Source organism: Alligator mississippiensis, chromosome 5 (genome assembly GCF_030867095.1).
Source record: "Alligator mississippiensis isolate rAllMis1 chromosome 5, rAllMis1, whole genome shotgun sequence".
Classification (NCBI taxonomy): Eukaryota; Metazoa; Chordata; order Crocodylia; family Alligatoridae; genus Alligator; species Alligator mississippiensis.
Window position 1 is genome coordinate 134982702 of NC_081828.1, and position 12896 is coordinate 134995597.

The 12896-nt window shown below is 45.5% G+C and overlaps 1 protein-coding gene across 1 annotated transcript; it reads left to right on the forward strand.

The window, feature by feature from the left end:
* The first annotated feature begins 269 nt into the window (after positions 1 to 269).
* On the forward strand, positions 270 to 5545 carry EIF1B (eukaryotic translation initiation factor 1B). Its single transcript, XM_006258504.4, has 4 exons — positions 270 to 491; positions 2566 to 2729; positions 3453 to 3554; positions 4223 to 5545. The coding sequence occupies exons 1-4, from the start codon at positions 461 to 463 to the stop codon at positions 4265 to 4267; spliced, it is 342 nt and encodes a 113-aa protein (XP_006258566.1). The 5' UTR covers positions 270 to 460; the 3' UTR covers positions 4268 to 5545.
* The last annotated feature ends 7351 nt before the right edge of the window (positions 5546 to 12896 follow it).

Consider the following 12896-nt stretch of genomic DNA (forward strand, 5'->3'; position numbering starts at 1 on the left):
CGCCGACGGCGATAGACGCGTCACAACCGCCCCACACACGGGCACACACTACGCATGCTCGACCCTCCCTTCCCTCGGAGGGGGCGGGGCGCTGGGAAGTGCGGGTCCCGCCGCGGCGCGGTGCACGCTGGGACTCGTAGTTCCCCGCGGGCACCAGGCGGTCGCATACTGCCCCCGTCCCGCCTCGGAGAAGACTACGTTTCCCAGCTGCCTCGCGCGAAACCGAGGTGACGTAAAGCCGCCAGGGCCCCGATAAGAGCGGTCGGCCATTTTGTGCGCGAAGCAGTGTGTTGTTGCCTTCGCGTACGCTCTGCTGCCGCAGCGCCGCCCCTCCCCCTGCCGGCCTCTCCTTCTCCTCCTCCTCCTCCTCCTCCTCGCCGCGGAGCCTGCGTGAGACGCGCCCGGGCGGACCCAGCAGCCGCGGCCTTCTCCCCTGCCCAGCGCCCCGCCACTGAGTCGCATGTCAGCGATCCAGAACCTCCAATCCTTCGGTAACCCCCCCCGCCCCACTGCGCCTGCGCCTCGGGACGCCCGGGCTGCTCTCCTCTGCGGGAGCGCTCCCCACAGCTCCGAGGCGGGAGGAGGGGGAGGTCGCAGGTTCGAGGCCCGGCTGCGCTCGGTGCCTGCCAGCCCCACGTCCCTGTGGGCTCGGGCCGGGCTGCTTGGAGGCCGTGCGGGGCCCTGGCTTGTCCGCGCCTCAGGTTTTGGCTGCGCGCTCCAGCGGCCTGGCGGGTTTTGGCTCCAGCGGGTGGGGGTGCTCCAGTTCTCCTTCCCCGGGTGCTGCCGTCCAGACCCCGCCACGCTGCGCCTGAGCAGACCCGTGGCAGGGGAAGGGGGTTAATGCGGCTGGGCTGCGGCGGTAGGAAGTGAGGCGGCATCTCCTGATGGCTTGCGATAGGCTCGTTACTGTTTGGGTTTGTTCTTTCCCTTTATCTCGTTCGGAAACACTGGCCTCTTGCGCTTCAGCAGCTGAGCAGTGCACTGCCCCGGTTGTGAATTAGGCTGGGCTGCATTTATGGGAGCGTTGCCCGCAGGGGCAAGGGAAATAATTATTTCCTTTTATTTGGTGCTGGGGAGGCCACATCTGGAGCACTGTGTCCAGTTTGCCGCCCCCACCCCCAGCTACAGAAAGGAGGTGGACAGATTGGAGTGAATCCAGTGGAGGGCGACCAAAATGGTGATGGGGCTGGAGAATAACTTGAGGAGAGGCTGAGGGAACTGGGTTTATTTAACCTGGAGAAGAGAAGATTGCAGGGGATTTAATGGCAGCCTTCACCTACGTGAAGCTGGGGGGTCAAAAGAGGATGGAGCTAGACCAGGGGTTTTCAACCTTTTTGGGTTGGTGTACCCCTGGCAGCTGGTCAAGAAGGAAGGAGTCTCCTGGGGGCTAGTTGAAGTGGGGGGGAGGGGCAGCATCCCCCAGTGGCCAACCAGTGAAGGGGGGGGTGGTTCCCCAGCATGCATTCCAGTGAGGGGTCCTGCATCCAGGTGGCAGGCCCCCTGTGGAGCATGCTGGCAGCACCCATTGCAGAGTACCCCTTGAAGACATCAAGTACTCCTGGGGGTGTGCATACCCCTAGCTGAAAACCCCTGAGCTAGACTGTTTTCAATGGTGGCAGATGACAGAACAAGTAGCAGCCGTCTCAAGTTGCAGCAGGGGAAGTTTAGGTTGGATAATAGGAAAAACGTTTTCACTAGGAGGGTGGTGAAACCCTGGAACAGATTACCCAAGAGGTGGTAGAAGCTCCATCCTTGGAGGTTTTTTAAGACCTGGCTGGACAAAGTCCTGGATGGAAAGATCTGGTTGGGGTGGTCCTGCTCTTAGCAGGGGTTGGACTCGGTGACCTCCTGAGGTCCCTTCCAGCCCTAATTGTCCATGATTCTAAGATGGTGGGAGTCTGAGGGCCACAGCTGTGCATCTGAGGCCAGCATGAATCCTAGTGGCTCTTACCTTGAATGGCCTGTCCATGGTGGTGCACTAGCATACATAGACCTCCTCACATCTGCCAGCGTTTGTCCCTGGCTCCCTTGTCCTGTAAGAGTGTGTCATGAAGTGCTTAAAATGCCAGGAGCCATTTAGAGCCCAACCGCTTGTGCTGACAAGGGATTTCCAGAGCTTTGAGGCAACAGGCCTCTGTGTGAGGCTCTGTGTGATGCCAAACTCTGAGGCCATCCATTAATGCTTGGGTTTCAGTGGGGTTATGGTCTTACATCGGATGGAATAGTCTCCAGTTGAGAAACCAGTCCCCAAGCTGTTAACCTTCTTGAGGAGTTTTTGAAAATAAGCCAAATGTTTCAGTTGGCCAAAAGCAACATAGTAAAAGAGTGAGTTAGCTAGATTTAGTGTAACACCTTTAGTTCTACCCAGGATAAAAGAGCAGGGAATTTTCTGTTTAAATTTAATCCCTAGGATCAGAGTTACAGGATCGCTTCCCCCCATCCCCTCCCTTCCCCTGGACAGGCTGTCTACGGTGCTGGAAAATTCTCTGCTGATTGTGTGGATTGATTCAGTTTTCTTCGTGAAAACTGTTTTGTATGTAATAGTTTTCCTTTTCTTCCCTGTAGACCCCTTTGCTGATGCAACTAAGGGTGACGACTTACTCCCAGCAGGGACTGAAGATTACATTCATATAAGGATCCAACAGCGAAACGGGAGGAAGACACTAACTACTGTCCAGGGCATTGCAGATGATTATGACAAAAAGAAACTTGTGAAGGCCTTCAAAAAGGTAGAGCTGTTAGCTTAATTTAAGTAAAGATGTGGAAATAAGAACACAGTGCCTGCTTTTTAAAAAATTAACCGTTTGGTTTGGATGTCTGGCTGTGCATTTACACATCTGGGTAAAAGCTCAAAGGAAGGGAAGCTTTTACAGATATAGTCAAGTGTCTGATGGCACAACTCACTTCCAGAAATTTTAAGCAAACTTCTTTGCTCTGGTCTGTTTCAAATTTTAATTCCAAGCTTTCCTGACGCTGTCTGGGGCTTCTTTTGACTTTGATAATGTTACTTTTGGGTTTCTGGTATTACAGCACTTGTGTGTCTGTAGGAATGTCTTCCAGTGAAACTCTTTAAGTACAGAAACTTGTGAGGAATTGAAAAGAGCCTTTTCTTTCTTGTGACTTGTATTTATTTGTTGACTTTGCTTGTTTTGTCTCCAGTGTTTCCAGACACCTCTTGCAAGCTTGCTGGCCCTGTCTCCTGAATGTACTTTCTTTAACAGCTTCCCTCCCCCCTCCCCCCCCCACAGGGCTGCTGTTCTAATGTGTTGTTAACTACTTTGTAGTGTCTTCAAACTGGGATAGGGTACATCTAGTCTCTCCTCTTTTTCCCTTGCTTGAGTATCAACAAAATGCATGTAGCTTAATTATAGCTTTCAGTCTTTATTTTTTAACACCACAGTAAACTTAATTGTAGTTCATATTGGAGGTCTTATGCAAGACTTTCTTTCCAGAAATTTGCTTGTAATGGTACTGTGATTGAGCATCCTGAATACGGTGAAGTAATTCAGCTTCAAGGTGATCAGAGGAAGAACATTTGCCAATTCCTCTTGGAGGTGAGGGACTGCAAAGAAATCTTTTGCAGAATTCTAGCTGTCTTTGAAGCACAGAGATTTAATTCTTAAAGGGGATTAAATTTATTTTCCAGCTATTGACCCTGTAATGTAGTTTTCTTATCTCTTGACCTAAAGGGACTGTGACTTTTCTGACATTGTGATAATAGAATAATGGAGGAAAATATTCTCTAGTTTTCTAGATAACTAGATTAAGCAAGATGTTCCTCCCCCTCCAAGAACACTTTTTTTACAAATAAACTTTTGCTTTGCTGCTGATGGATATAGAAAGCAGATCTCTTTCTTTCCTTGCAATAAGACTATTCCTCAGTTGTAACACTGTATATAGTGTCAGAGTGCTGTCATTTGGGGAGGAGGGTTTAAACAATGCAGAACAAAAGGATAAATGGAAGGGCTAAAGAAATATATAGTTATTTGCTAGTCTTCCGAAGAACCAGACTAATAAGTATAATTCTAAAGATATATCACATTCATATCAAGTGAAGAATGTGCTACTTAAGTAATACCATAGCACTCCAGAACCTGGAAAGCAGCCTTTAATTTTCTGTTGTATCGTTCTCTTACCCATGAATAAGAGACTGCTCCTACTACATCAGAAATCTCTTCCTAAGTACAGAAGCCAACTGAAATTTGTTACTTCTCTCTTACAGATCGGCATTGTCAAGGAGGAACAGCTGAAAGTTCATGGCTTCTAAAATGCAAATGTTCACATGAAGAATTCTGCAGTTTTTGTTCTTATATAGGCTGGCTATTCTGTGAAATATGAGTCTTTGCAGGAAACGGACTTCCCTATTACCTGAGCATTTAAAGTTTGATTCACGTTTGCATGACTACAGGATATACATGATATATAGACTAGAAACACATAAGAAAACTGCAGTAAGATGGTAATTAAAAGACCCTTGTGAATTTTAACACATTTCCAATGGAAATGTTTTAGTGCTGATAGTTTGGTTTATTATTTTAATCTGATTTAAGTGTGTGTGTGTGTGTTGTATTAAGACCGTGTGTGTTGCAGCTTAAAATAAAAAGCTATTCATATTTTCAGTATTTGGAATGCTTAAGCTAGTCTTGCACAAGCAGAATCCTGATTTAAAGAATAAGTTAAGCAGCTATGTAGCAGGTGTAGCTCACTGGACAAACTGGAAGGTCTGCATAATGAAGTACTTGCTAATTAAGCTGAAGTAGATGAACTGTCATGTGATCTCATACCATGGCTGAAGATGGTAGAGCTTTAAAAATCTCTTGTGGGTAGGAACATTTAAATACCAATTTCATTATCAAAGACAACAATTGCCTGTTCAGTCAGTAACTGGATCTTCCATCTTAAACTTAATAGGTAATCGTTGCATTCTGAAATGTTAGTGTTACACACAAGGGGATTTCAGTAAGCTAAATTCAAACCTATTGGTACAGTTAATGTACTTAGAATCTAGGTCTTTCATGACAGCCAGTGCCATTTCAGCACCATGAAACTCATAGAAAAACAAGATCCTATCCTCTTTTTCCTAATAGAGGGGAAGGATCTTGAGATTGCCTGTGGTAGGAAGCACAGTTATGACAGAAGATCAGTGCCACTGTTAGTTGTGGTGGAGCGAAGAACAAGCCTTGCATTAGTCAAAGAATAAAAAATAGTTGTTTTTGTTGTTAGATATTTGGTATCTAGAAGTTAAAAAGCAGGTTCCAAGCTTTCAATAGATAAGGGGATTGATATTAAGGATTGTTATACCTTATTAGTGACAAATACTGAAAAAAGTTTTCATTTCCTCTTTAGGTTGAAGTTATTGGCACAAGCTGCTATAGGCTGCCTTTTTTGCACACAAAAAAACCCCAACTATTCTGTTTTGTTAGGCGAGGTCCACTAAGCTGGCTCCCTGTGTTCCATTAATGCTGACCTAAAAGCACTTGATATTTCAATCTCTGAACTATGCCTGTTGTTAGAAAAGTAAATAAAATTACTGCTATTACTGGAAGCTGGAAAGATTGTTTCTCTTATTGGGATAGATATGGACAACTTTAGAAGAAATGCTTATGATTTGCTGAGTCATGAAACTACTAAATAGCTATGACTATGGGGTGTTGGTCTTATCAGGCCCTGTTGGCCAGATGGATAGTGTGGGGCCAGTCCATGGGCTGGATGAGTGGTGTGATGCAGTTTGGATCCATTGCTTACCCCATACCAACCTAGCATGGGTGTTCCATGCAGCACTTGTTATGGACTGGCCCCAAGCAGGTACCACATGCAGCACTCGCTTTGGACTATATTTTTGACATCCCTGGTGTAGCTGAAGGAGTCGAATAATTTCACTCCATAACATTGTCTCCCTCTGCAAATGTCTGGACAGGGTGAAAAGTGTGTTTTATTCTTTGGTTTGACTTGTGCTCAGCTTATGTACATAAGCTTGCATGAGAGCTAATACTTAAGTTCAAGGAAGGTGTGAAACACTACTAACTACTCAGTATAACTCCTTAGATATTGCATCCTTAAGGGCTTGCCTTTCTAAACAAAAAAATTGAATTACCGCAGACTAAATTTACCCTAATATTGTAAATTTAGATACAGTTCTGAAGTTACTGGAGCTAATGGTAAGTAGGGGATATTATCGACTGGAATTTTATATTTGGGTCTCTGGGAGTTAGGAGAATCCAAAAAAACCCCATCTTCCCAGCATTGTTGGTAAAGATCTTATAGAAAGGAATGTAGTGTTTTCCTGATCCAGAGACCAATATAGATAGTTGCTGATAATCGGGGATCCTGGTTTTCCGTGATTAAAAAAAAAATCAAATTCTCTGATTTTAAAAAATCCCAAAATCCGTGGTTAAAATTAAATGTCCCCCACAACCCTGCTGGTGTCCCTTACTTCTTCCCCAGCTCTGCTTGCCTGTTTGTGCCCCTTGCCCCCCAGCTGCCAGGGCTATGGGGCCAGGGACCCAGGTCTGCAACCCCCTGCCCCCAACAGAAGGCAGCGCCTGCTACAGCAGGAGCTGGTTTCCCCACTGCTGCAGGCAGGGCCAGCTCCCCATGGCAGGCAGCATGCACTCCTGGGGGGGAAGGAGGGGACCTGCGCTGGCCAGATGTGTGGGAAGTGGGGGCAGGGTGGATGTGTGCTGCAACTGTGCACACAGAGTGAGTGTGGCCAGGGCAACACAGAGCTTACAGTGGCAGGCAGGTTTTGTGCATGGCCCTGCTGTGTCCTGCCATGCCAGTCACATGAGCTGTGCTCTGGAAAGCCTGGGGGAAGGCAGCAGGGTGGGGGCACAGCATTTGCAACCCAGGGCTTGCAGCTGATCAGGCACTCCAGCCAGGAGGGGGGGTTTGCAGCCTGCCTGCTCCCGGCCAGAGTGCTTGGCCCACTGCAAACCCCACCACTCCTGGCCAGCTGTAAATGCCCCCCTCCCCCCATCCTGGCCAGAGTGCCCAAGTTGGCTAGGGGCTGAGGAAGAGGGGAGGTCTGCAGCTGGCCAGGAGCAAGGGGGTTTCCAGCCAACTGAGCACTCCAGCTGCTCAGCCCTGCCCTGCAACCCCCAAGCCCCACTTACCTCCAGCAAGAAGAGTGAGCCTGAAGCAGCCTCTGGTAAGTGGGAGTGTTGGGCCCTGTCCTTTTCCTCCTCCCTCCCCCTCCCCACACGGTTGAGAGTGTCCCTGCCCCTTTTGCAAACAGCTCTTGTATGCTGGAACTCTGCCAGCCTGCAGAGCTCTTTGCAAAAGGGGAAAAGCAATGTTTTCTCTAATTAAAATGGGAAATCCATGGTTTTCTCTGTTTTTCTGTGGGAAACGGAAAACCAGGATCTCTGCTGATAATATATAGCAGGAGGAAATGCTTGCCTCTGTTTTTGAACTTGCAAATTAATTTAAAACTCACTGAATGCATTATAGTATGAAATTATTTAAAATAGTCTTAAATGACTAACAGTCTGTTTTGGGAGGCACAACTAACTATTGAACTTAATTTTGCTAACCAAGCTTTCTTTGTCAGAAGAAGTGGCCCAGAGTGGTTGGCACTAAGAAGTGCTGCTGCTGCTGCTGGAGCCCTGGCTGTGATTCTCTACTTGAAGAGCTTCAGTGTCTAATGCATATCTTTTTGCTTAATCTATATTAGACAAGAATTTATAAACAGTTCAGTATTTGAGTTAAATAAAAAGTGTTCCTCTGGTCAAACATCTAAAAATGTCCTCAAGTTGCATCCAGGTATGTTTTCAGGTTTTGCTTGGGGTATTTAATGAATACCTCTAATGGGTTCTTGAGTGTGTTGCATTCTGAATTAGCTCCTGGTTTCAGATAGAGTTCCATTAGCTTTTCCCTCTTTGAGAACTGAGTCATCAGTCCTCTAATCTGATTTTATTTTAAGCATAATGGATCTCTTATTTTCTTCCATATGCTTAAGGTTTTGCTGCTTGTAAAGTTCCTGTATATAGCTAGAAATATGGTCTAGTAGTTTGGTTTCTCATGCTGATGCTTTGGCTTCCTGTGAAGGGAGAGATTAAGGGGTTGGAAAATAAAAAGCAATAGGCCTGCTGAAGTTTGAATGCCTGGAGTTTCATTGTGGTAGCCTACAAAAGAAAAACACTCTTCAGGAATGAAAGCAAAAATCAATTTCACTGTGACACTGAGTGCAGTGAAATTTTGAAATGATAATGTTACAACTGGCTCTTCACTATTTAGGTTTGGGGGGATCTTGAGATGAACAAACACTTTCCCAGCTTGGAAAAGCTGCCTTATTATGAGAGGCTTAACAAGGTCAATCTATCTTAAAAAAGAACAGGAGGTGAATTGATTGTCTGTAATTGCCTGTGTAGGAAAATCATTCACAATAAAATAAAGCTTTTTAAAGTTTTCTTACCTTCCTGTGGAGTGTCTAATGGAACAGGAGGCTTTCCATTCTTGTCCTGTCTGACATTGGCCAGTGCCAGATGCTTTGGAAGAAAGTGCAAAAAGCTTCAGTGGGAAATACAGCATGATCTGCTCTTCCACTATGAAGGCCGCCTCTTTAATATCTAATGAAATGATGTTTTTGAGATTTAAACCAAACAGTCCCAGGAACACTAAGAGAATTCAGTGTCAAAAAGTTACTACAACAAATGCTAAAAGCAAAGCAACAGTTATTTACTTAAAAGTAAGACTTATGAACCTTCAGAAGTGTTTGAAGCTGCCCAGTCAGGAATACTATTTGGCAGAAACCTTTCAAGCTGGAATTACAACTTGAGTTTGATAAATTACATTACAGAGCCATCCCTTTAAAACCAATTTATAGACATAATCTAACATACAGGTTTCCTTCACTCTATGCTGTCCATGCATTCCTGGAAAGTGGTGCATAACTTGAATTTGCACAAACAGAACCCACTTTATGATGTAACAAATAGGGATATGTTCCAAGACCTTGACTGTGCTGACCCCCCAAACCCATTTTTACCACATTTACCAGACAGTTTTGGTACTCACCAACAGCAGACAGTGGACACAAAGCACATGGCACTATCATAATGGGGATGGCAACTACAGAAACGCATGTCGCAGACAATGAACAAGGAGCACAGATCCACACAGGAGACTATTTTGATGTGCGTCACTCCCACAATGCACTGCACAAAGCAACTGACTGCAGGTTTCCACCACACTGATCACCTAAGAGTGAATTTACCTTGCATATAACAAATTTTGGGTGTAAAAAGCTTTGCATAAGCAAAATTGCACGTACAGAAACCACATAAAGTAAGGAAACTCTGTACTATATATCTTACTTTATTTTACAAACAACTAGACATGTTACTTGGTGAAATTTTATAAATAAAAAAGCTCAAACTGCAGATTCTAGTATGCATACACTATTTCCTTACTGCTTGGCATTTCATGCAGCATGCAGAAAGAAAATGGAATAACCAGTTTTATTTTTCTGACTTCAGCTGTCACATAATGTACTATTATTTTGGCTCTACAAACTCCATGGGAAAGAGTTTAAGAATCTTTTAAATAAGTTTCCTTTCAAATTTGACAAAATAAGGAGTGACCTTCCAATTGGTCTTCAGTTAGACTTAAATCTGTGAATAATGGACTTTCTGGTTCAATAATAATAATTTTTTAAAAATTAAATGTTCAGTTTGAACAAAATCTATACATCTTTTCTTGCTTTCCTTTGATATCTAAAGTGCAAATATTGTTTCAGGTAAACCCAAAATGAAATGTTTTGTTTAACATGGAGCATTCCTTAACTATTCTTAATATTTGGTATATTTCCATTTTCAAAATGGAAAGATAAGATGTTGCATTTAGAAAATATCAAGGTGAAATATTTTGACTTTTTTAATGTCCTCCCTGCTTTTGTCTCAAGCTATTTACCAAATTTGATCCAAACTTACACATACGGATCTTCCTGCCTTCCTCCACCCTTTCACTTTCTCAGGGATATAATGGTATCCTCTTCAATTTAACTTTTTTTAGATTTTATGGGTTAGTGGTTAAATACATTCTAATTCAGAGGACAAATTTAATGTGGCAGTTTCCTTCCTAAAAAAACTGGTAATAGCTTCAACCATGTGTACACAACTTTTGTTTCAAACCTCATATATCATTTGGGTTGCAAACACTGATGAGTATCACAAACACTGGGTATCAAAAACACAATCCATTACTCCTACGTTCTGCATTTGGAGATTTCGAGCTGCAGACAAACAGCTGATCATTCTTTTTGACTCCTTGTGACTGCATTGGGTGACTACTCCTTCACCCACTCACCTAAAGTGACCATGTTCTAAAAGCATTTTGGTGCTTAAATATTCAAATAAATATTAGTGTGATTTCCTTCAACAACCCCCCCCTGCCAAAAAAAAAAAAAATTGGCTGCCAGTGAAACCTAAAGGAAAAAGTTAAGGTGCTTTTCAAAATCCCCCTTCATGGTTATGTGTATCTATAATCTTTAAAAATCTGATCCAAAGTACATCATGAGACAATTTCTTAAGATTCTAATTTCTTCCGTCTAATTTAGCAGGCCAAGGCATAACAAGATCCAATGACTAGAAGTTATTCAAATTCAAAATAAACAGTAGAGGCAATTTTTTTCAGGATGTAGGTATTTAACCCTAGGAATATGGTAGGCTGGCTGTTACTTAGGGTATCTTAACCCTAGAATCTTTCTAAAAATTTGCATTTGCACAACAAAAAGATACAGGCTTCATACAGAAATCACTTTTATGTAAGAGACATCTCATTAAATAATCATAATTAGGGGTACACCAATAAAGATTTTTTTTGGCCAATACCAACGGCCGGTTATTAAAAAGCCATGTCAGCTGATACTGATCTGATAGGTGATATGCAGCCCAGCAGCTTGGAAAGTAGAATCCAGCCAGTAAGTCTGGGAGGGTAGAGGCATTGGGGTGGGGGGGTACTTCAAGGCTCCCTTGGTGCAGGAGGGAGTGAGGCAGGGGCAGGAGCAGGTGCTGCCCAGGTGTGGTGGGGTGCGGGACAGAGCTGTGGGCATCTTGTTTAGGGGTGGGGAGCAGCTCCCACTGATGCATGCACCCCTGGAGGCATGAGGGGGGGTATATGACCCCTGGATTTTTGCATGGGGCAAGTGGGCTGCCCACTGTGGGTGTAGGGCCAGGGGCTGTGCTAGCCTTTTCCTGATGGGGCTGGGCCAGGCCTGCGCTAGGGGCAGGTGGGGTGGCCAGCAGCGGTGCTGGGAGTGGGACCTACAGCGAATTTCAGGGTGGCCATAGACCCCCCTCCCATTGCCACCTGCCCCAAGCACAGCCCCAGCCCAGCCCTCTGCCAGGAAGAAGCCAGCACAGCCCCTGGCCCCAAGCCCACAGTGGGCAGCCCATCCTTTCTCCACACATAATCGGGGCAACACACACCCCTTGTATGTCCCCAGGGGATGCGCGCAATGGTGGGGAGCCGCCCTAACACCCCTCCCCCCCTCAAATGAGCAGCTCGCAGCTCTATCCTGGGCTCTATGCCACCCCAGCTGGGCAGCGCCTGCCCCTGCCCCAGCCCCACTCCCTCGCCATGGGGGACCTTGATATGTCCCCCATGCACCTTCCCCATCCCACCACAGACTTACTGGCCAGATGCTGCTCTCCAAGCTGCATTCCTGGCTGCGCGCCTGCACACAGCATTTATCAGTGACATTATCGGCTACACCAGCTTAAAAGAAGAACAATTGCCAATAATGTCAATTTTCCTTTAATCAGTGCCAATACAATATAGATATGCTGGTGCACCTCTAATCATAATGCTCCTTTTGGCCTTAAACATTAAGAATTTTATTAATAGTAATGCTTATGTGTTTTGTTCTTCTCTAAGTGCAAAGTCAGTTGGCTAAAATCAAAATTATTGAGTTTGACAAAGAACCGATTTCAGAAAATAAACCTACCATGTACACAGGAAGGAGAAGAAAACACTCAGGCGATTAGTCAAGGACGCACTGCAGAGTAGGAGATTTGAAGGGATGGGAGCCCAAGAAGGGTGGCTGTGCCTTAAGGAAACGATCCTTCGGGCACAAAGCAAGACGATCCCCGAGCGAGGCAAAAGAGGGAAAGGGGCCAGGAAGCTTCCATGGCTGACCAGAGAAATCCAGGGCAGCCTAAGGGCCAAAAGGGGAGCACATAAAAAGTGGAAACAAGGTGAGATCACTGAAGATGAATATACCTCCTCTGCTCGTGCTTGTAGGGAGGCAGTTAGACGGGCCAAAGCTACCATGGAGCTGAGGATGGCATCCCAAGTAAAGGACAACAAGAAATTGTTTTTTAGATATATTGGGAGTAAAAGGAAGGCCCAGGGAGGAATAGGACCGCTGCTAAATGGGCAGAAACAATTGGTGACAGACAGGGGGGACAAGGCTGAACTCCTCAACGAGTTCTTTGCCTCAGTGTTCCTAAGCGAGGGGCACGACAAGACTCTCACTGGGGTTGTAGAGAGGCAGCAGCAAGGCGCCAGACTTCCATACGTAGATCCTGAGGTGGTGCAGAGTCACTTGGAAGAACTGGATGCCTTTAAGTCAGCAGGCCTGGATGAGCTCCATCTGAGGGTGCTGAAGGCACTGGCCGACATCATTGCAGAGCCACTGGCGGGAATATTCGAACGCTCGTGGCGCACGGGCCAAGTCCCGGAGGACTGGAAAAAGGGCTAACGTGGTCCCCATTTTCAAAAAGGGGAGGAAGGAGGACCCGGGCAACTATAGGCCAGTCAGTCTCACCTCCATCCTTGGTAAAGTCTTTGAAAAAATTATCAAGGCTCACATTTGTGAGAGCCCGGCAGGACAAATTATGCTGAGGGGAAACCAGCACGCGTTTGTGGCGGGCAGATCGTGCCTGACCAATCTAGTC

Coding starts and splice junctions, on each gene's coding strand:
- EIF1B (XM_006258504.4), top strand. CDS start 461: ATGTCAGCGATCCAGAACCTCCAATCCTTCG. Junction 492..2,565: donor CCAGAACCTCCAATCCTTCG/GTAACCCCCCCC, acceptor TCTTCCCTGTAG/ACCCCTTTGCTGATGCAACT. Junction 3,555..4,222: donor TTTGCCAATTCCTCTTGGAG/GTGAGGGACTGC, acceptor TCTCTCTTACAG/ATCGGCATTGTCAAGGAGGA.